The sequence below is a fragment of the Castor canadensis genome, chromosome 8, assembly GCF_047511655.1.
Source record: "Castor canadensis chromosome 8, mCasCan1.hap1v2, whole genome shotgun sequence".
NCBI lineage: Eukaryota > Metazoa > Chordata > Mammalia > Rodentia > Castoridae > Castor > Castor canadensis.
Window position 1 is genome coordinate 115984518 of NC_133393.1, and position 24878 is coordinate 116009395.

General features: G+C 34.5%; 1 protein-coding gene across 14 annotated transcripts in view; it reads right to left on the bottom strand.

The window, feature by feature from the left end:
- Positions 1–24878, bottom strand: part of Osbpl8 (oxysterol binding protein like 8) — a 243010-nt gene that overhangs the window by 10083 nt on the left and 208049 nt on the right. For all 14 annotated transcript variants that reach the window (XM_074083963.1, XM_074083967.1, XM_074083964.1 and 11 more), the window contains 12 exons: positions 24115–24286; positions 22326–22563; positions 21106–21290; positions 17853–17934; positions 16925–17023; positions 15069–15165; positions 11385–11483; positions 9653–9750; positions 7570–7659; positions 6312–6448; positions 4517–4702; positions 4135–4222 (listed from right to left, as the gene is read on the bottom strand). In XM_074083963.1, coding sequence (XP_073940064.1) covers positions 4135–4222; positions 4517–4702; positions 6312–6448; positions 7570–7659; positions 9653–9750; positions 11385–11483; positions 15069–15165; positions 16925–17023; positions 17853–17934; positions 21106–21290; positions 22326–22563; positions 24115–24286 — 1571 coding nt within the window. The remainder of the gene's footprint in view (positions 1–4134; positions 4223–4516; positions 4703–6311; positions 6449–7569; positions 7660–9652; positions 9751–11384; positions 11484–15068; positions 15166–16924; positions 17024–17852; positions 17935–21105; positions 21291–22325; positions 22564–24114; positions 24287–24878) is intronic.

Sequence of the window (24878 nt, forward strand, 5' to 3'; positions counted from 1 at the left end):
TTTAGAATGGAAGGGTGAGCTGAGATGGAAAGCAAGAAGTTAAGGAAATGGGAAAAACAAATACACAGACTGGAGCGAGAAAATGGAATTTGGTATCAGACAAGGCTTCAAAGGTATAAACAGGGAGCTTTAGTGTACTAATCGACAGTAAGCTGAACAGACATTAGAGAGACAGAGATAAAAGCTTTAGCACAGAAGGGAGGGGTGAGGATAGGTAAGACACCTAACAAATTAGCATTTGTTGCTCTTAACGCAGAGAAACTAAAGCAGATACCTTAAAGCAACTGAGGCCAATAGGAAAAGGGGATCAGGTACTAGAGAAAAGGTTAGATCAAAAAGAATTACCTAGAAGGTAACACCCACGCACAGGAAATCAATGTGAGTCAATGCCCTGTATAGCTATCCTTATCTCAACCAGCAAAAACCCTTGTTCCTTCCTATTATTGCTTATACTCTCTCTACAACAAAATTAGAAATAAGGGCAAAATAGTTTCTGCTGGGTATTGGGGGGGGAGAGGGAGGGGGTGGAGTGGGTGGTAAGGGAGGGGGTGGGGGCAGGGGGGAGAAATGAACCAAGCCTTGTATGCACATATGAATAATAAAAGAAAAAAAAATTTGTATAATGCAAGAGATCAAAAAAAGAAAGATGTTGAATACCATATTCTTAAACTTCCTTTCAACTTCAAAATATTACGAAAGGAATGATTTGAGTTATATAATTTAGCAGGACTGAATAATAATTGCTTCTATATTATTTAGAAAGAACACACATCAGTGAATTGTCTTTCAAAGGGAAAATGCTGTAAGTGCTTTTATCTTTCTATTTTTTTCTTAAGGCAGATTCATGAAGTTCCTCTGACATAAATCTATCAAGTGACATTAGATTAATGTACTAAACCAAATATTTGTGAATTCAAGTTAGTAGCTAAGATATTTCCCTTTTTTACAATCTTGTGTATGTTGATTTTTCTCTGTGCTTCCTTAGATTCTTAACATAATCCACAGATTTATGAAATATATGGATGTATATAAATATAAATTTGTGTAAAGTAATAAAATAAGTAATCAATTTGTAAAAAAGAAAATCAAAAAAAGATGAAAAAAGTAAATGAAAGAAAAATCTATTTATAAAAATTTATTAAAATAAAATGAAAAAATAAAAAATTAAAAAAACCCCAAAAAACAAAAAACCTCCAAGTTCAAATGCAATGAAGTTTCAGTCTTAATAATGTGGGTGTCCATCTCAGTCTCCAGTCCTGTAGACGGTGTGTCAGATGTTGTTCTGTAGTCGTCTCATCAAAGGGGACACATAAAGTAGAACAAAACTACACACACACACACACACACACACACACACACACAAAACCCCACCAAGTGTCCCAAGTTCAAAGCAATATAGTTTCAGTAACTTTTTCAGCTTGCAGGTGTAATTCGGTTGTTCTCTCATCAAAGGTAGAAAAAAAAAAAGAGTCTGGAGACAGTTCTGAGAATGGTATCTGCAACTGTGTCTTGCCTGCCTGCTGCTGTCAGCCTGCCCTTGCTGGAGGTGTTATTTATGCAGATGTCAGGGGTAAGCTTAGCACTCACCTGGCCCTGCAGGTTTATTTGCTCAGATTTCTCCTGTGCATGAGCCTCTGCTACAAGCTTTCCCCTTTCCAAGCACTGGGAAAGGTGACACTGCACCCGCTTTCTCAGGCCTGTGTGTTTATATTTACAGTTCATGTGGGAGGTGGGTCTTTAGTAGTATTTTTAGTCCCTGTCTTCAATTCTTTTGGTTTAGAATTGCTGGCTCATATGGTAATTCTGTTTATAGCCTTTGAGGAATTTTTAAACTTTTCCACAGTGGCTGCAACATTGTACACTCTCAACAGCTATGTGCAAGGATTCTAATTTTTCCAGATCCTTACCAGCACTTGTTATTTTCCACTTTTAAAATTATTAACTTCATAGGTAAGTGTGAAGTACCTAATTGTGTATGTGTCTTTTTTTTTTTTTTTGGGTTCTACTGGGCTTCGTTCAGGGCCTTGTTCTGGCTAGGCAAACACTTTACCACTTGAGTCACACCTCCAACCCCTAATTGAGGTTCTGATTTGCATTTTCCTCATAAGTCATAATGTTAAACATCTTTCATGTGTTTTCTGGTCATTTGTATATCTTCTTTGGAGAAATGTCTGATCAAGTCCTTTGGCCTGTCTTTTGGGCTTTTTGTTAAGTTAGGACTCATTCACATACTTTGGATATTTTTATTAGATAAATGATTAGTAATATTTTCTCTCATTCTGTATTTTCTTCATAATGCTCTTTGATGCCAAAAGTGTTTAATTTCAATGAAATATAACTATTTTTTCTTGTTGTTATTGTTAGTTGTGCTTTTAGTGTGATTATCTAAGAATCCATTGTCAAATACAAGGTCATGAAGATCTACCCTTATTTTCTTTTAAGAGTTTTATGGTTTTAGTTCTCATTTTAGATCCATTTTGAGCTTTTTTTAAAGTGTTAAGTAGGTAGTCCAACCTTGTGTTGCTGCATGTAAAAATCTGGCTATCCCAACCACCATTTGTTTAAGAAACTATTCTTCCCCATTATGTGGACTTGGCATCACTGATAAAAATCAACTTTATGGGTTTACTAATAAACTCAATTTTATCCCATTGGCACGTATGCCATTCCTGTCCTAATACCATCATTTTGATTACTGTAGCTTTGTCGTAAATTCTGAAATTGGAGAGTGTGAGTCATCAACTTTGTTCTTTTTTTAAAGATTGTTTGGCTTTTAGGGCATCTTGCAGTTCCATATAAATTTGAGAATCAGCTTTTCCATTTTTGCAAAAACTGGAAACTGTTGGAACACTGATATGGTTTGTGCTGAAATCTATAGTGTGCTTTGGGTAGGACTGAATATTAACAGTTCCTACTTAAGAAAATGGGATATCTTTCCATTTATTTAGGCCTTCTTCATTTTCTTTAGCAATGTTTTATACTGTTTTCACTGTAAAGTAGGTCACATCCTTGACTCACCTTATTCCCAGGTATCTTAGGTATCTTATTCTTTTAGATGTTAATGTAAATTCAGTTGCTTCATTAATTTCCTTTGGTGATTTTTCACACTAGTATTTGTGTGATCTTAAGTCCTGCAACTTTGCTGAATTTGCTCATTAGAACTAGTAGCCTTCTTGTGGACTGTGGGATTTTAAAAAAAATTTAAAAGATCATCTTATCTGTTAATTATATTTGATGAGTTGCTTCTTACTGTTTTTGAGGTTCTCTTTTTGACTTTAAACAGTGTGTTTCTGTGAGTATATCTTCCCAGAGATTGTTAAACTTCTTGGATTTAAAGATTCGTATCTTTCATTAAATTTGGGAACTTAGGGACCTTCTTTCCTCAAATATTCTTCACCCATTTCTCTCTCTCTCTTCTCTTTGTGGACTCCATAATGCATACGATGACCCAACTGATGGTATCCCAACAGTTTCTGTAGGCTCTGTTCACTTTTCCTTGTTTTTCTTTCTGCTTCTCAGATTGGATAATTTCAATTATTTTACTAATTTTGCTGATTCTGTCTTGTGCCTGCTCAAATCTGTTGCTGAATTCCTCTAGTGATTTTTTGCATTTGCTACTATACTTTTCAGCTCTAGAATTTTTTTCGTTCTGTTTTATAATTTCTGTTTATTGATATTCTCAGAGATAAGTGCCCCATGAGTCCATTAGGTAGTAAATACCCTGACAGGTTAGAACAGATACACAGAATCAGGGATTTACATTGGGAATGCAGAGATTCTATATGATTGCAGCTGTACTGGGGAGGAAGAAGGGAAAGGACAAGTAAAATGCTGTAAAGCTTTCCTACTGCTTTGAAGTCACTCTTTTCTTGATCCAGCATTCCCTTAGTTGCTGCAAATTCCTGACTATTTTCCAGAATTCTGCTAACTTCTGTTCTGACAGCAATTGCTTGTTTTTTAATGTTTCTTTGTGGGTGACAAAAGCTTGGAGCTGCATACTCTACCATTTTGCTTACCTAGAATTTTAAATTTGGAAACCAAATTTTAAAAGTGGATTACTATAGATAACAAATTTATATGCCAACCAGATCTAATTTATATGCCTACCAGATCTATTTTTTTTAAATTACGTACCATTGGAGTACGATGTTTCACTTTGGTCTGGATAATCCCATCTTTTTCAAACTGTATCATATCATTAAGTGGATCCCATGGTCGGGTACTAAATAAATGAAAAACAAAATGATAACATATGTTTAATGGTCAAAGAAAGAACTTAGAAAGTTTCTATCCTATGATTAGATTTTCATTAAGAATTATAAACATAGTTCTAATATTAAGATTTGCCCATATCTAATCTTCTGATTCTTAACTCTACTATCATAGAATTGAGTTTATAATAAATGGAACATCAAGCATCTAAAATTTCACACTAATATAAATGGTGACTAGCAATAAATATTCTAGAAATAAAAGCTAATATATTATTTGAAATAAACTCTTTTTAATTACTTACTCTGCAAACTTGTAATGCCATTCTCCTGTGAGTAGATCGAGCTCAAATAACTTGCAAGCCCACTCTTCACTTTTTGTTTTCCGATCTCTGGCAGCTTGCCTTTGGGCTTCTTCCAAAACATACTTCTCTTGAGTTGCTTCTGTTTGGTCTTTGGCATTTATAGCTCGTGTTACTCGCTGCCAGAGTCTAATGCATGTGCAAAAATAGTATTTAAAAACAACAACAACAAAAACCCAAATTTCTATAGAACAGATTGGAATCCTATTGAGAGAAAATAACGCTCATGTGGATCTCTGGCTTTGATAAAGCTTATGCTCATATGCTTAGGAAAGAGTCAAGAGTAGTGAAACCTGTTCATAAATGAAGACTAATTTCTTTTTGGCAAGAGAAATTTATAACATGGGTTTTTAAACATATGGTAGTGAATGCTGCTGAATGAAGGTGAAAGGAATATAGTGAAGTTCAAAAGAATCCAGATTTTCTTTTTAGCGGACTCCCCAGACAATTCTTACACATACTGTTTAAGATCTATGGGCCTCAGTGCAAAAGTGTTCCTCAACCATGGATATTTAAATTATCAGAGAATTTTCAAAATCAGAATCTCTAGGAGTGAAGTCAAATATTAATATTTTTAAATGTTTCCTAGATTATTTTAATGTGTTGACAGTGTTTAGAACCACTAATTTAACAAAAGACTTTGAGGGAAACAATTTTCTCTATTAAAGTTTAGTTTTTTCATTAGCTCAATGAAAGTATAACATCTATGTCTCATCTGTCTAAGAAGGCAACATGTTAAAACTGAAAGAACAAAAACGGCTTTGTAATCAGCCAGACTTGGGTTGAATTTCAGATCTGCCACTTATTGGCTGGCAAAAGTTTCCTATTCTAAGTCTCATTTCTTCATCTTTTAAATATGTTGAATTGTATCCACACCTCCAAAATTGTTGAATGTCTTAGAAAAACAGCTTTGGGGAGAGAACATCATGGTGTTATGGCAGAAATGGAATTTTTAGAATTGATGCATACATATTTTCCATTTTTGACAACCTAACTTTTGAATGTAGAAGGAAAAGCACATGTGGTCTTGAATACCATGAAAGAGAATGACAAACATGTAGGAACAAGTAGCAAGGATTAATGAGTACAGAGTGCCTAGAAATGTTTCTTTTACATAGAGGTACTCTTCTAACAAAAAGAGATACAAAGTACAAACATTTTTTTTATTCAGAATTGTAAGTAACTGTTGGCAGAGTGGCTTAAGTGGTAGAACACCTGCCTAGCAAGTGTGAAGCCCTGAGTTCAAACCCCAGTACTGCCAAAAAAAAAAAAAATTACCAGAAGTATAAGTGATCCAGCAAGAATTTTATACATTAAGAACAGAAATGAAGGCATTAATTTGTTGCTGAACTAATACATGTCCTTTGGAAGCCAGTGCATCTAATGACTATTCTCATGTTTCAGAGAATGGAAAAAAAGTAGATTCTGTACTATTTCCTTCACTGAGAGTTCTCTATGCCTAACCTAGGTTAGAAAACAGCTGTCAGGCAGGTTAAGAATCACTAACTGGTTCTATAGTTTTATGGAAACAAAAAATTAAGCTACTGGAGCATATGAGAAAAGAAGTGGAAAAAAAAAAAAAAGCTTTAGTCCTGAGCTACAGAGAAACAATTGATTTGTCACATACTAAATCAATTTGGTTTAGCCAGAGTAAAATATGATAGAGAGGAGTGATACACTATTAAAGGGTTAAAAGATAATCATCTTCATGCAATTAGCTGAAAAATACTATACTTACTTCTCTGATTCAAAATCGTCCTGCTCTTCAAATTTTACAGTGTGTCTTATTAATCTCCATTGTTTAATGTCAGGTGTTGGATTCCAGAAAACCTCTGAATTATCAGTCTTTTTGTCATTAATAAAAACTTCACTATCCTATATTTAAAGAAATTAAACACTAATTTAGAGAACTATTTTATTTAGAAGGGGATTACATAGTACAGATAAAATGTTCTGTTACTGAATCTTACTTGAATATATTTTAAAATAAATATAACTAGTATTTTTTCCCAAAGTCCCAAATTCTTTTCATTTTTGTAAAAACATTAATGAAAAATAGTGTTTGCTGCAGTTACAATGAGATGTTTTTGACTATTCATGGACTCAATATCTATATCTAGAAAAACCTGAAAGGGTTTTTCTCAGCATTAAAATTTGAGCACAATCTCAGTTTTGTTTTTTTGGTGGAACTAGGGTTTAAACTCAGGGCTTTGAGCTTGCAAAGCAGGACTCTATCACTTGAGCCACAACCCCAGTCCATTTTGCTCCCGTTATTTTGGAGATGGGGTCTTGGTAACTATTTGCCTGGACTGGCCTCAAATCACAATCCTCCTGATCTCAGCCTCCCCAGTAGTTAGGATTATAGGCGTGAACCACTAGTGTGTGGCTGGAAATTTTATCTTTTAAAAAATCTGCTTTCTCTTTTTCCAAATGACATTCAGATAGAAGTCAACTGAAAAATTTTGCAGAACATACTTGCCACACTTCTAAGTCCCTAAATCTAGTTTCATAGTTTTTGCTTATTATAGTGCAGAACATAGCATTTATTCAGTGTTCACGTGAAAGTGCATCTGAAGAGTACCATGATCATGTTTATTTGATTAAGTTCCTCTTAACAAAATTGCACAATGTGAATCTAGATCAGCAGAGAAGTAAATTAAAGCCATTGCTCTCATATACTACTGTATCCTTTCCATGTTCCTCTAAAAGAAATATAACTCTTAACTGGAACTATGCTTCTTTCTTCCAGGTAAGAGACAGTAAAGTGCTGTGCATAAAAGCACAGCTCTGCAGTTATAGAGTTCCATAGCTGCAATTCTTGGCCCACCACTTACTTTAAGCAAATTATTTAAACGCACTGTGTTTTAGTTCCCGTCTCTACAAAATGGGGACAGTAACAAATACAATGGGTATCTATGTACCCATGTCATAGGCTGTATTAAGTACAAATGAGTTAACATGAGTTACATTTAAAGGCAGTATAAAAAAATACTTACCCAATGACCTTCCAATGTAGCGAGGACTTCTTTTCCCAATTTAAGTTTCCCTGATATTTGATTAACACAATCACTACTCCCTAGAAATGGCTTTTAAAAGAGAAAATGTTGAACATTTCACTTTTAACTTATATTTACATACAATGTAGGAGAAAAAGCCGACAAAAAAGTAATTATACAGTTATAGTATTCCTGACGGCCCAAATAGGGAAATCCTGTCTCAAATTTTAGTTATGAATTCTTAATAAAAATAAATTCAAATTGAGACTGTGAAAAGTATAGGTAAAAACAGATTCTGTGAAACCCAAAACCATTAAGAAAGATCACAATGATAAAAATCACATTCTATGCTTTCTCAGTGTTGTGTTCCCTCCTAATTTTCAAGACTGTGCTCTACCAATGTGGTAAATATGTTAAACAACAACTCATGAAACTGGAGAAAAAAAAAATCTATTGAAAGAAATAATGTTCATTCCTTTACAATAAAATAAAGTAAAATACATAACCAAAAAGTCCCTCCAAAAAATAAAATTAGAAGGAATACATTTTAGGTTGTTGTTTTACCTTACTGATGTCTCTCCTTAGAGACAAAATTGTGATGCTCCAATACTTAAAAGATGTTATAAATTGTTTAAGACCACATTCATCATATTTTTCAAAATCAGAATCACCACACCAGCAAAAAACTGCTAAGGTGAAAAAAAATCAAACAAAGGGCATTGTGTCAAATAATACTTAAGAGCTCCTTTTTATTACAGCAGGGTTGCCAATCAGCTAGATATCAATATGGGAGCAATTTAGCAATAAATATCATTATAGTTCACAGAAATATTTTTATCTGAACATAACGTACTATCCAACTGATACTGTAAAATTTCAAATTTCTCTTTCACTTTGAGGTAGGCATAATTTTCCAAAGAGGTCTCTCCTTAGCCCACATGCTCTTCTTCGATAGAACCTGGCAACTCTCCCCCTGAGAAGTGTGGTCGACATCCTTCCCCTTGAATTAGAAGATAGCTAAAGAGATGCAATTTGCCTTCTGAGACTAAGTCATGGCAGGCAAATGCAGCTTTTGCCTTGCTAACAGGGACATTTGCAGTTGGCAACACTAAACTACCATGGACTGCCAAGTGACATGGAAAGGTTCCATTTATCAATGCTCAGATTAATAGTTCTGATCTATCAGGCATCAGACACATAAGTGAAAAATGTTTAGATGATTCCAGTCCCAACTGTTGAATTATCCCAGACATTATGTAACAGAGACAAGCCAACTCCAATGCGCCCTATCCAAATTTCCCACTCATAGACCCCATGAGCACCAGCGCAAACAAAGCCTGTCAATTTAGAATAATTTCTTATGCCAAAATAGTAATCAATACATAGCTAGATAGAATGCAAGTTGATATATATCTTCAGGTATTTTGTAAAGTGATGCGTGAGAAATTTCTATTTAGTAATCATATAGATATATTTTTAGTCGTGGGACTGGGGTTTGAACTCTGGGCCATGCACTTGCTGGGCAAGTGCTCTACCTCTTGAGCCATGACCTCAGTCCTTTCTTTAGTTTTTTTTTTAAAGGTAGAGTCTCATATTTTTGCCTGGGACTGGCCTCAGATCAAGATCCTCCCACTTATGTTTCCTATGCAGCTGGGATGACAGGTATGTACAAGTATGCCTGGCTTATTTGTTGAGATAACTTTTTGCTCAGAATGAACTCGAACTATAATCCTACTGATCTCCTCCTCTTGAGTAGCTGGGATTTACAGGCATGTGTCATGATGCCTGGCCTGACATATCTTAAATCTCATCTCCTATACAATACCAACCGTGTCATTAATTAAAATTAAAGACAAAAATGATGGCTTTGTGTTAATTTGTATCTTACAAGGCCATCATCTTAGGCTACCTTAAGATTTTTACTCAGCCTTGCTCTCATCCCTCAGATGCACTTCTTTTTGACCTGACATGAATTGTGTTTTATATTTAGTCCTTAAATAGTGATTAAACTGGGTTCTTTGTTCAGTATTTATAACCCAGCTCTCCTTTAATCAGGTGGTATGTACTATCACTCTCTACTAACCTTTAGTTTAAATTCAAGTATTGCACTGTATCCAGTTTTTTGACATGTTATATTGACTGTTCCACCAAGCTCCAGTGTCATTGTACCATAAAGAATACCTAAAGAAAAAAAATTTTGACAAAAGATTGAAGATAAAAACACTGGCCTGTAATAAGCAGTATTTTAAAATCTAATCTCCTTCTAACAGAAACTTACAGTTTAAGGGCATTCTTTACCTCTCAATAAAAATCTACATGTAGACATAAAGTATGTTCTCACATTACATGGAGATTTCATATTTGTAACTTTGCCTATACTCTAAGATATAGCATATTGGTAATCTCCAAATCAATACCCACAGTGCTTTTGTAGTCATTCACAGACATGCAAAGTGGGGAGTATTCAGGGGTGGTGTGGCAAAGAAGTTTGAGATGCAGGGTGCACATGTTCCCTGCTGAGGTAGAACTGGGCAACGCTGCCTTACTTTATTCCCATACTATAGAAAAAAGTGTTCCCTCTACAGGATATTTAGTGCCATGTGTTTTGCATTTTTGTGCTTTTTGTTGATGATTTTGCTGTTTAAAATGGACCCAAATATTGTGCTAAAGTGCTATACAGAGTTCCTAAGTACAAGGAAGTTATGATGTAACTTATAGAGAAATTATGTGTGTTAAAAGCCTCATTCAGGCATGAGTTATGGTGCTATTGGCTGTAAGTTCATGCCAGTGAATTAACAGTATATAATTAATGTTATAATTAAAAAAGCTTTTAATAGCCTTTAATATGAAAATGCACAATGTTAATTTCTGAGAGGGGAATAGACAATGCAACATTTCTCATATTTATTTGGCCATAGGACTCTTTATTTTATGAAACAATTTGTAATACTAGTGATATGGGAAACTATTAGAAAACACACATGGAAAATCTTACAAAAATACTCATCACAGTGGGTTATAATCTCTTTTATCCACTGAAGAGAAACATTGTGAAAATTTTTTTCTGAATTGTTATTTGGGTATGACATGGGTATCTACATGGAATAAATGACATAACATTTAAAAATATTTATTCTTATAATTATCCAGACTGAAGCCACAATTTGGTCACTTTTGAAGTAGCTGAGTTGACCTCTGAAAAGATTCTTAACTCTCTCAGGTTTCTCATCTGTGAAATGAGGCCATTTAAAAAATACCTATGTTTTCATGAGTCAGTTCCTATAACAGAGGATAAATACCAAAAAACCAAAAAACAAAAAACAAAAACAAAAAAACAACCTTACTTCTAACAAATGTATTGGAAAGGAGGATATAGGCAACAGCTATACTGAGTGTTCAAACTGATGCAAAGTAGTGAAAAGTTCAGATTCCCAAGATAGACTGCCTGTGTTCATATCTTGACTTTGCCACATCTTAGCTGTGTGAGTATGAAAAACATTTTTAAATGACTTGATACATTGAAAAATGCCAAATCAAATTTTTAAAAAGTGTGGTAATACAAGATCACTTAAAAGCATTCTGAAATAATAAAGTAATTCCATTCAGTCTCTTCCAACTAAAGTATCTCTGACAAAAAGTCCATTATGTGTGAATTAATTCATCACTGAAATATTCAGCAAACAGTAAATCTTAAGGATGCTTTCAAACAAAATATGTCTGATTTCATCCATCTCAAAACAACAAATTACAGCCACATGCATTCACTTACAAAGAAGGATTAAGAATGCGCTGACATAAGGAAGGAAGATATTTACCTTTACAGTGAGCATATGGCATGGTCATTACATAATCTTCACCTCTGTTCAGGAAAGTTAACCGTGCTTCTCCCTCTAATATTGCAGACAATGAGTTTCCTAAAAACAAATATTGTTTATTAAATTCCACAAAACCAGAACAAAACAAATTTAGGACATCTATCAGGTATCTACAGTGGCATATCTTTAAAACAATCTCAGTGTATCCAAACATGCATCCATTACCTTATAACGAAAACACTGATTCATATTGCCAATCTTACAAAATGAATACTTTCAAAATACATAGTTGTGAGTTTGTTATTTTAGGAAGGTCATATGAAAAATATCAAATGTAGAATATCCAACAAAATATTGCTTTGTATACCTCAATTTTGTCTTTTTTGAATAAAAACATTTCTTATTTGTAAGTCAGTTAACTTAGATCTCAAGCTTTAAATATTTATAATTAATATAATAATCAATATGGATAATTAGTTTTCAAGAAACAGATCTTAAAATTTTTTAATTACACTTATGCCTATATACTTTATCTTTGGATTATAATTGGAGTTCTTACATTTCATCCTTCAGTGTTCATTTACAGTATACACAAATACAATTGGTTTCTTGTAGTTTGATCTTGTATCCTGAGACCATATTAAATTCACTCATTTATTACTAGTTTGTATCCTCTTTTTTTCTTGATTGACTCTTAGACTCTTTGACTTCAGTATAATTTTGTTCACTTTTCTGCCCTTTATTCCCCATCTTTACTTTGAGTTTAGTTAGCTTGTCTTTTAATTTCATAGAGTAAAAAGTTGATCATTCATTTAGGTTTTTCTTCTTTTACAATTTAATGTTACAAATTTCCCCAGCAAGTATTGACTATGCTGCGTCCATCCACTTTGGTATGTGTATGTTTTCTATCTGTCCCTCTGACTTTTATTTCTTGTTCAGGCTTTCCTGCTTCCTTTAAATATTATTTAAATTACTTTTAGAGTTTAGTTTACTTTTTTAAGCCCATGCTTCTTGGTATGATCATTCTTATCTGTGTGTATATGTGCTGTAGGGTAGGGCATCTCAACAATGACACTACTACTTTTTAGCCTAGATATTCTTTGTTTGGTGTCTGTCCTGTACACTGTAGCATCCTTGGCCTCTGTCTCCTGAATCTTCCAGTTGTGAAATCCAAAAATGTCTTCAGACATTGCCAAATGTGTCCTGGCAATATTGCCCCCAGATGAGGACTACTGTTTTAGATATTACAAATAATTACCTTTAAATTTTCATAGCCTACTTACTGTTATTATTATAATACCAATTTATAAAATAGAAAGTTATGTACCCTCTAGCTCTATTCTCTTCAGGCCTTTGTGCTATTGTTATGTATGTTATATCTGCATTTGTTTTAAGCTCATAAGACAATGCTAAGTTGTTTGAACAGTAATATGTATTATAAAAAAAAATGAAAGGAAAAACAAGACAAAGTCTTCTTGTATTTACCCAGATATTTACTATTTCTAACAATCTTTAATTCACTCTGGGAATCTCAGTTTATACCTTTGTATTATTTACTTCAGCCTAAAGAACTTACTTCGGCATTTCTTACAGTACAAGTCCTCTGGCAATAAATTCTTTTAGTCTTACTTTGTCTGTAAATGTCTTTATTCTTGAAGAATATTTCCACTGGAAGTGGAATTCTGGGTTGATGGTTGTTTTCTCTCAACACTGTAAAGGTATTTTCCTTTTTTGCACACTTCCCAGATTCTAATGAGAAGCTAGCCATCATAGAACCATTGTAGATACCCAACATGGTCAACAGGTTGACTATGTTGTGCCTTGGTTTGACCTCACATATTTGCTATTTGGTGTTCTTTGAGTGCCTTGAATGAGTAATTTTATATATTCTGTTAAATTTTGAAAACTCTTGGCCATTAGTTTTTCCACTTTTTTTGTTTTACATTTGGGTAATTACCTCACATAGTTATCGTTTTTTTTTGGTAAGAACACAATATCCACTCTCCTGACATTTTTCAAGAACACATCATCCTAAGCCAGGCGCCAGTGGCTCACACCTGTAATCCTATCTACTCAGGAGACAGAGATTAGGAGGACTGTGGTTCAACGCCAGCCCTGGGCAAACAGTTCACAAGACCCTATCTCGAAAAAACCCATCACAAAAAAAGGACGGCAGAATGGCTCAAGCAGTAAGAAGGCCTGCCTAGCAAGTGTGAGGCCCTGAGTTCAAACCCCAGGGCTGCCAAGACAACAAACAAAAAACCCCCATCATTCTTAACTACAGTTACCATGCCTGCAAGAGAGCTCTTGAACTTATTCTTTCTGTCTAATTATTTGTGTCCTTTGATTAACATCTCTCCAACTAGTCTCTGGTGACTACTACTCTACTCTCTATTCCTGTGAGATCAGCTTTTTTAGATTCCACATGTAAGAGATCATGTGATATTTGTCTTTGTCTACTTCTTAAGTGATATGTAATCTACTCAAGAAAATGAACTAATTCCTAGATCAATATAAACTATCAAAATTCACCTAACAAAAGATTTCTATATAAGCAAGCTAGTAACCAAAGAAGAAATGAGGGTTGAGAAAAAAACCCCTTGATAGTGGAATTTTTTTCAAATTGTAAAGAAACAGACAGCTCTGATGTACATAAACTGCATTATAACATAGGAAAGAGGTGACCAACTGCAGAAGTAATACCGGAATGTGAGCTGTGAACCTCGTACTCAATACAAATTTCTATAAGGGTAGAATACACATTCATACAAGACATTTAGCACTGTAGCCAGGGTAGAGGTGATGGTGGTGGAGGGACTGAAGGTGTAGTGGGGAAGGAACAATCTAAATATGCAGCATGTGTAATCTTTAGTAGAAAACAATTGTGAAGTAAATAAAATAAGGCAAAAACTAAACCCGCACCAAAATAAACATTAAGGGAAATAAGACATCTCAAAAAAAAAAAAAAAAGGTATGCATCATGTTCTTGATCAAAAACTACTTTTAGATTTTCCTGCCTCAGACCAATCTGGTTGTCTACCCTTAAGAGATAACCAGACCTTAGATTTCTATTTATACACTTCATTTTTCCTCAGGTTTAAAATTCTTTAGTTTAAATTTAATTCTTTGTTTTTTCTCTATTTAAAAATTTCTGAAAACCAAGTAATAGCATTTTAGGATATATTTTCCTACTAGTGTATAGCTTTGGTCATGATTTATTTAAAATTGCCAAAATTTTTATATTAAGGTTTCCTACTATAAGCATATTTTTCTTTTCCTCCCTTGCAAAAAATATTAAGTATTCTGACTATACTTAGATTCCTTCTCTCTATATTCAAAGACTAAAATGCAAAGATCAATCCCATCAGTACAATGTACCTGACAAAACAAAAAAAATTTGATAGAGATAAAGGCAAAAGATATGCATTAGCAAGTGGACAATCATTTTGTCTTTTGTAAGTGATATCTGTGATGATCTTAGACATGTGATAAATTATATGAAGTGAGACATGCCTCTATTTATAAGTGGGCCAAGAAGGGTCATTATTCAAGTAAAGATGAAACTCAAAATGACATATAAAGTCCTTGTTAAAAACAAATAAAATTTATTTTATTTGTAAATAAAAACTTAGCAGAAAACACTACCTTTCTAGAAAAAGTACGGGGTAGGATGGGGAAACTCACCATAAAACTTAGACTTGGCCAGGATACTACCACTAAGGCAAAATCCATCTTTTCGGTTACTAACATAAAAGGCAGATATTGGTGGATGATGGGATACCTATTGAACACAGGAGAAAATATAAAATGTAAGAAGATAAACACATTGCTGCGCTATTATCAAAAGTTCAAGTATTATAACAAGTAAGGAGAAACATTTGGTAAGTAATAAAATTAAATGTTGATGATTATGGTAACCAGTTTACTATCTCCCAAGGAAATCCACTTCCTGGTTTTCACACCTGAAGGTAGGCACTTTCACTGAACCAAGAAGTGTTTGTGCAGAAATGACAGTGTATCATTTTTCACTTCAGGTTATAGTTTCCATCTTGGGGAGGGTCAGTAGGTTCCCCTGAGTTCCACTGGCTCTGAGAAGCCACTCTCCATGTTGTGAAAAGTCCTGGAGAGACCCATGTACTGAGGAATTGAATTCTCTTTCCAACAGCCGTGGGATGAGCTTGAAAATGAATCTTTTAGTCAGTTAAGTCTGCAGATGATTGTAAAACTGGCTGACATCCTGACTGCAACTCCAAAAGAGATCCTGATCCAGAAGCACGCCAGTAAGCAGCTTCAGATTCCTGAACCTCATTATATGAGATATTTGTCAGTAATCTGTTACACAGAAGTAGTAACTAACATTCTTAGTTATTCTTCATTATTGAACATAACAGAATAGAGAAGCTATGGAAAATGTTTTAATAATTTAATGTTCTCAATATATTTACATCTTAGGTTTTCTGAAATGACACAAAGCTAAAATTATTTAAACTTTTCTGAAACTTTTCAATTTTGTGAAGAATTACGGTGTTAAAAATGAAAGGTAGTATAATCACTTTTTTTTTTTTAAATTGACATAGATAACTGTTTTCAACTTGAGGAGTATAACAAAATTTCTAGGGCAAAGGGAAGGATTTCAGAAGGTGAGAATTATCAGGAGCCATTGTTACTGAAGGGGAATATCATTATTCCTCAGGTTTGTACACATAAGGGAGAAGATGGAGAACCATGAAAACAGATGTATATAAATCTAACTTAATCCATGTTTAAAAACTAAGAATTATTTTCTGACTGCCTACTATGCCTCCAGAAAAAGAGGTGTCTTCAAGGAGTAATAATTCAACTAGTAAAATGTTCTATAATGACGTAAATAGTACAAGTGTTAAAATAACCACTTAATGGATAATCACAAAAAAATAATACAGACATTTGAGAAGGGGCAGACCCTGAGAGATGCAGTTATCTAGACAGTGAAGAATAAGCAAGTCAGGGTTTGTTTAGATGAAGAATGGTTGAGGAGAAATACTGAGTGAAGGAATTAAATTTAAAAATAATGATGCAAGAAAAAGTGCAAGATCAGGTTGCTTGTGAATGCACAGGTCTGACTACCTAGAAAGGCTTTTTTTTTTTTTTTTTGAAAGGCATTTGAGAGCAATTTAGAAGAAAGCCAGAGGACTCTGAATGCCAGAGAAACTGGAATAAATCTTATTTTGGGTCTACAGAACTACTGAAGAATTTTGAGCATGATCAAAAAGCTATTTTGGAAACCTGAACTAGGACAAAAATAAATAAAAAGGGTGGATGGTGAGGTAGAGGAGAAAAAAATATTTCTTTTTGGTCAAAGGATTCCATGACTATAAAGTAATGCTTGAGAGCATGGCATTTAGTCGTATTTAATACTAAAAGGTTTTATGCATACACATACAAACATTTGCTAATATGAAAGGTTAAATGACAGAGAGTTAACTCAGTTAATATTTTCTGTAAAAATACCCCAACAACTTCCAGTACAGTTTTGTTTCTGTGACATGCATTTCTAATACCTGTTCAGCGATATAAAAAGTTTTGCTGTTTGTTCTTGGATGAATCCATAAACAACGGAAAGTCTCACCAAGTATAGGATTATAAGGTTTCTTTAGTCCCTAGTAAAAAACATACAAGTTTCAAGTTACAAATACAGAAGACTCAAAATAGTTAAAAGAAGCTTCTTTATAAACAAGGTATCTTTGTAAAATTTCACAGTAAATGAAATTTACATGAAAACTATACATGACTCCAATTAAAATACAGATCTAAATAATCAAGAATTTTAAAATTTTGCTAGTAACTATCAATAAAGAATCTAAAGATTACATATTAAAAATACGGAGCTCATAAAATACTTTAGATGAAAAAGAATTAACCTAGAAGGTAACACCCACGCACAGGAAATCAATGTGAGTCAATGCCCTGTATAGCTATCCTTATCTCAACCAGCAAAAACCCTTGTTCCTTCCTATTATTGCTTATACTCTCTCTACAACAAAATTAGAAATAAGGGCAAAATAGTTTCTGCTGGGTATTGGGGGGGGGAGAGGGAGGGGGCGGAGTGGGTGGTAAGGGAGGGGGTGGGGGCAGGGGGGAGAAATGAACCAAGCCTTGTATGCACATATGAATAATAAAAGAAAAATGAAAAAAAAAAAAGAATTAATCTAGAAGGTAACACACATGCACAGGAAATCAATGTGAGTCAACTCCCTGTATAGCTATCCTTATCTCAACTAGCAAAAACCCTTGTTCCTTCCTATTATTGCTTATACTCTCTCTTCAACAAAATTAGAGAGAAGGGCAAAATAGTTTCTGCCTGGTAGCTGGAGGGGTGGTAAAGGAGGGGGTGGGGGTAAGGGGGGAGAAATGACCCAAACATTGTGTGCACATATGAATAAAATAAAAATTAAATTAAAAAAAAAAAAAGTAAAATATAAACATTACCTTTGGCTTTTTATAGAATCCTGACAAATACCATTTCACTACTTTCTTCAAACGGAAATAAGGATTTTCCTCAAGAGCAGCCCTGAAAAGTAAAATGATAAACATAAAAATTGTGTAGGATATGTCACAAATCCTCTATAATACTTAAAATAACTAAGTATGCTATGATTGTAAAATATAATTCATATTGACAAACAACTATGCAAATGAATTTCCAAGAGTCCTTTTTCTTAATCTGGTCACTCCCCTTAATTTTCCTATTTTTTGATACACTGTCCAGGTCTTTGGTAAAGCAGTTTATGGAAACTCTCCAAACCAAGCTTGAGTTCTCAAGTGGAGTTCTCCAAACCTGAGATATAGTGAGGGGTTCTGTGAGAAATGTGTGACTTAAAAGATAGGCTTAAGGTGTGGCTCAAGTGGTTGAGTACCTGCTGAGCAGGCATGAGGCCCCAAGTTCAAACGCAGGACTGTAAAAAAAATTTTTTTTAAATTAAAAACACATACACACAGAGTTTTGAGACTCGATTATGGCACAACAACTAGCAATTGCAATGCTGAGCAGTGGCCAAGCAGTCCCCCATTAACAACCTTGTTAGAGGTCTTGGCCCACATGCCAGTGAAGGGCCAGTGTTCACTTGGTTGAGCGTATTCTCATTAGGTGATAATTATCAGTGATGTCAGCCTCCCCCATTTACCTCCCAGATTGTAGGACTGTATGGGTTTGCAATCCCTACTACAAAATGCAGACATTTCAAATTATAAGTATGGAAAAGTTAAAATAATTTTGAAAAGATTTTACCCACTTTATCCTTCCTCTATGTGCTACCAACTGATTTTTCAGAGTGAACAAGTTATCAGTGTAACAAATAATTAAAAAGTAATCTTCACTGTGTAGAAAAAATTTGTAGGAGCCATGACTCAGATGCTCCCCCCCACACCATTTGGCCATTGTAAATGTTGCAAAACATTGATTGTGAATATTAGAAGTAAATTCTCTTGTTAGGTTGTCTTATTGTTTTTTGCTTGTAAGGTAGCTATTATTTATTTATGCCATTATTATTATTTTTTTTAAAAAAGGCATTTGTGTTTCACAAGCATGTCTGATAGTCCAATGTGGAGATTTCTGAAGATGAGATATTAGATGGCAGAGAGTAGGCCTGGGCTTACTAACAAATGTGTTAAGTTGAAAGGTTATACTTCAGCAATTCTCTAATTGCTCTCTATTTGGTTTAAATTCTCTTTCTATGAAATTTTATTTGAAATTTACATGTGTATATAGTTCATAAAGTATACATGTCTTCAACATATACCACCAAAGTAAACAGTGACATACAATACTGCTCCATTTTTCCACACTGTTGCTTCTTATCTCCTACAGGAAGTTTTATTAATTTTTTTTTTTTTAACAATGCTAGGAAGTGAACCTAGGGCCTTGTGCATGCTAGGCAGGCTCTCTAACACTGAGCTACATCCCCAACCCTTTAAAGGGTTTATTTAAAGTTTTCTTTAAGCATAAGTAAGCAAATATAAATAGTCCTGTTTTTCTTAAAAAAAAAAAAAGAGGTAGCAAATAATATATCCACTTTTCTGGAGGTCTCTCTGTATCAGTATACAGAGGTTCCCTCGTATAAGTAGATATACTGTGTATTATTTAACTAGTCAATGATGGCTGGACACTTGAGCTATAGCTAATGTTACAAACCCTCTGCAACAATCTGATTGTATGTCATTTGGGATATGTAAGGTTTATATATGTAGGAGTTACAGAAGCAGCACTAATGGATCAAAGCATGAATGCATTTGTATCTTTGGAAAATACTGACATTTTATCTTCAATATTGCTCATAGGATGTATGAGAATGCTTATTGCCTCACAGAGCCTTGGCAACATGTGTGTTGTCAGAAAAATACAACTTTACCTTCTTCCCTCCCCGCATTCCTCACTCTCTTCCTTTCTTTCTCCCTCCCTCTCTCCCTTCCTTTTTCTCTCCCTCTCTTCTTTTTTTGTAGCACAGGCTATCCTTGAACTCATGATCCTTCTGCTTTATAACCCAAATGCTGGGATTAGAGGTGGCCAACCAAAGTATAACCTTTTCATTTATGAAAATGGACATTACTCCAGAAGATCATATGATTCACAGGAACCTGCCTTAATATTCTGAGAAAAATTAATTTCTAGACAAATAAGATAATGAACTATAGAAGACAGCAGAAGTAGTGTAATAAAAGCCTTTGGACTTTTTGTCAATGTGATGAATGAAGGACAGTATCTTCCTTTAGTTTGAATCTAACTTTTCTTATTTTGCACAAGTCTGACATGTTTTTAAGGGTTGTTTCTAGTTCTTTGTTTTTGAAATGATCATTTCTCCTACTCCTTTCTCTATAGGCTGTTGAACATTTCCATTAAATTTCTAAGGATACTTTTCCCTTTAGGGAGATTAACACCTTATCTATCATAAAAGCTGTAAAATTTTTCCACAATTATCTTTGACCCAGTTTAGGATTTTTTTTCCTGCTATGTTCACTAACATAACTAATAAACAGAAACTGAAAACAAATACTGATGCGGACTCTAAAAATCAAGTCATAGGCCCACTAGTCAGCACTATAGACAACACAGTGCTTTGAAACACCACCCTTCTGGAATGGGGACAATAGGTAACATGTGCAATAGAGAGCGTAAAACTGTTGTTCTTCACAAAGTGTACCACTGGTTCTACAAACAATTCTTGGGACAGAAGTGGACATTTCCTTCCCTGCCTTCTTTTATACTTGGGATCAGTTTACAGCATCAGAGGAAAAGCAAAGACCAGAGAAGGGATTTATACTAAACACCAGCAACCAGCAGATGAGTTTAGCTGTGAGTGTTACACAGGTCTCACAAGCATGCAGAGACAAACACAAACCCTAAGGGTGGGATGAAGGAGGACATAGATAGGGGAAGACCAATTTTAGCCACCTCCTCCAGTGTTAGGTTAGTGGACAGATGGAAGAGCCTGTCACAACAGTGTGGTCCAAGAGGGGCAGGAATCCTATCCTCCTCAAGCTTATGATCTAGTAATTCTACTTTGAATGGCAACACTGTAGCAAACTTTAAAGTGTGCTATTAAGGTTGACTACAGAAGTGGTTGAGAAGAGAGTGATGTCTCATTGCAGTCTAACTTTGGAAAGGCATAATCATTGAAAGTAGCAGTCTTGAGAATCTCTAAAATCATGAACTATCTTCTATTTTAAGAAATAAGAATATACTTACTCAGACAGGAAATCTGCATGATAGTAGTAATCTGAAAGTTTATCCAAGAAAGAACGGGGTTCCAAAATAAATGTAGGCAGAACCACCCTGGACAGGTCCATGCCTGGACGAACTTGTTTCAGCAGTGTCCAGATAAGGCTTTTGTTTTCTTCAGACACAGTTTCTGTTTGAGAAGCCTCACCTGCCTTTAGTGATTAATAAAACATACTGAAATATATTTCAGACACATAGATATACAGACAAAACAGTTAATGTTGAATATATGAATTCTTTCCAGAGGTACCCCAAGTATGTCTTCCTCCCTGTCTCCCTTTCTCCTTCCTCCCTCTTTCTCTCCTCCTCCCCTCTTCCCCCTCCCTCCCTTTCATTTTTTTTGCAGTACTGGGGTTTGAACTCAATGCTTATCTCTTGCTAGGCAGACACTTTACTGTTTGAGCCATGTCTCCAGCCCTCTTTGCTCTGGTTACTTTTGAGATAGGTCTTGCTTTTTGCCCAGGCCAGCTTGAACTACAATTCTATTTTGAGCTGTCCACCATTGGTGGGATGACAGACACACACTACTGCATCCAGCTATTTGGTTGAGATAGGGGGGGTCTTGCTAACTTTTTGCCTGAGCTGGCCTAGAACTGTGATCTTCCTGATATCAGCCTCCCAAGTAGCTAGGATTATAGGTGTGAACCACTGCTGCCTAGCTTCCAAGCATTCTTAAAATGTGGAAATAACCCTTTCGGTAATGAATAAAATCTATAGCTAAAAAAACAAGTAAAAAAGGGAGCAGCAAGCAACATCAAAGTGAGCAATATATGTAAAAGATGCACTATGAAAAACATTTTATCCAACTACTTTATACTGTATCTACTTTTATGCACTGGCAATAACACAACAGTTGTAAACTTATGTTTGCTTGCAATTTACTTTGCATCTGGCGATGACATTTAACAGTATCCTATTTTAAAAGCAAACTTGAAAGAAAATGTAAACTTTTAACCTTAATAGAGTATATTGGTAATACACTATGTTTCCAAGTTTGTGCAAGTATATGTGTTTAGTTGTTTATAAATCCTGATATATTTTATGTATGCAACTTTTAAAATAAAACAGGTAACATATAAATATTCTCTTTTAAGAAGATAAACAATAGGTCAAACAAATAATCTCTATAATTACATTTGGAAATTTCTCAGAATTACTAAAATCAGAATCTCTGAAAATGGCCTTACCTCTCCAAGTTCTTCATGGCTCTGTTCAGTGTAAGTGGTCTCCTTTAAAGGCTCCACAGGCTCAGGTTCAATATATGAGTCATCTTGTCTTTCTGATGTATCTGTGTCACTTTCTTCACTTTTCCCCAGTACCTCATTGTCTGACTCATCATGCTCTTGATCATTTTCTTTATCAGACTTATCAGAATACATATCTTGGTCTTTAAAATGCTGTCGTTCAATTTCACTATCATTTAACCTTAAGAGAATTATTAGGGAGTTAAGAATACTAATCTGTAAATTAAAATAATAAGTAACATTTATTGTGAATTTACTGTGTGCTGTGTACTATTCTAAAACTGTTTTGTATAGTTTAACTCATTTAATCCTGAACATTTCCTATACTATTATTTTAAAGATTAGTAAATAGAGGCATGAAGAAGTTAAATAAAAACCCAGGGAAATATTAAAAGATGACAATCTAAACTCTTTGTGTCTCTACTCTTGGGGCTAAAATCTTCCCAAAACTAAAATTTGTATACTACTCCTTGGCTAGATTTTTTTCCCCCTTAGTTTTACAAACATTATCACTTGAAGCAAAATCAACTGTCACTTGTGTTGTTTGAAGAAAACATGTAAGTCAAGATCATCAGGTTCACTGGGCATGGTGAGTACCCTTGCAATTTCAGCATATGGGGGGCTGAGGCAGGAGGAGCATGAGTCTGGGGTCAGCATGAGTTACACAGTAATATTCTACTTCAGTGTTTCAGCTTAGGAAAATAAGCCTGTAGCGTAAAACTGATAAATTCTGCTATATTCCCTCTACTTTTACTTGAAGCAGTTAGTGTAAATGATCTGTAAAAATGGGGGAAATTTTGGGAAGAGGTCCTAACAAATTCCCATTTCTTTATCACTTGCCTCATCATATTCTTTTTTAGATACTTGGGATTAAAATAAACCTCCAGATTGCAGGTCTGCAAAGGAGGATGCAAAAGGTCAGGTAATGGAGATTTTAAAGAAAGTAATAAATAAATAATAATTCAAAAAAGCAACGTTGACCAAAATGAGAGGAAAAAAAATGTTCAGCTCATGTTACACAGAGAACACAGCAACAACCTGTCTAACCTCTAAAAGAGCAGCTTAATGGTGATGAGTTATGTGACTGCACAGCAGAAGTTGAGAGATAGAGAAAGGAAGAAAAAGAAGTCTAGTGTTTTTCCTATAAAGCAACAAAGAGATCAGCACTTTAACAAAGTCTTTACACTGCTGCCGTTTCTCTGGAGAAATAATTTTTTATTATTAACTACAATGAATGCTTCAGGAGATAAAATCACAAACTGGATAGAGTCCCAACTCAAAACACTTAATATATGAGAATTCCACAAAAAACAAATGGGGAGTAAGTACAGTCGCATTACAAAAAACAGCAGTAGAAAGACAGATTCCATCTCATTGCTATGAGGCAGGAAAAGCTTCACATATAATGTAATACTTGAAACTGATCTTCAAATATACATAGGACTGTAAGAGAAAAGAGCAGTAAGAAGTAGGAATCATTCTTAATGGGAAACACACCACTAACAAAGATGAGGTGGATTGTTAACATGGTTGTATTCAGGAAAGAGAGTAAAGGAAATAAATCCCTATGCCTAATGATACTACATAAAGTTTAAAGGCTTTAGGCTATCTGATGAGAAGATAGGCAAATTTCAACCTTACATACATTAGTAAAATACTAGAACTGACAACTAACCTAGTGAACAGCATGGTCTCTGATATCATTAGTAAATGTATAGCAGTATCTACTTACTGGAAATTGTCACCACTGTGGAGGTTGTTAGCACGTAATAAGCCATACAAAGTCACATGTGTGCTATCTGATGAAATACTCAGGTCATGTTCCTTTCCTTCTCTAATCATTGTACGTTTAAGCAGACTAGAACATTTTAAAGCCAACTCTAAAGCATCCATCCAGCATCTTCCTAGAACACAGATTTATAAGCAGGAACATTTATGAAACTAGCATTCATTTTAATTTAGCCCTGCTACATTTAAACATACTATTATTTCTTTGAGAAACAAGCACTAGAAAAGTTTATTTGAACATAAAATCCTGATAGTATTTCTTAATGCAGTCTCTGTTTTACAATGCTTGTTACATACTAAGTGTCTAGAAGCCACAGAAAAATGAATAGTATACAACATATATTAGCAAGTATACACAATATAAAACAAAATGAACTTTATAACATTAATATGCAGTATAATTTGAAGGTATCACACAAGATACAGAGTATACTGAAAGGGATATTTCTACTATAAACAAACTTTCTAACTCCTGGGCTTAGCAGCCATTGTACTTACATTTATGAACATTTTTATTAGCATGTATTAATTGTGGGTTTCACAATGACATTTTCATATATGCATTTAATGTATTTTAATAGCATCCCCTCTCCATTTCCCTCTCTTGCCCCCTGGTTCCATTCCTCTTCCCTAATAGCTCTCTTCTACTTTCATGTATTTATTTATTTAACTCTAGAGTCACATGAGAGTAAATATGTGATACTTTCT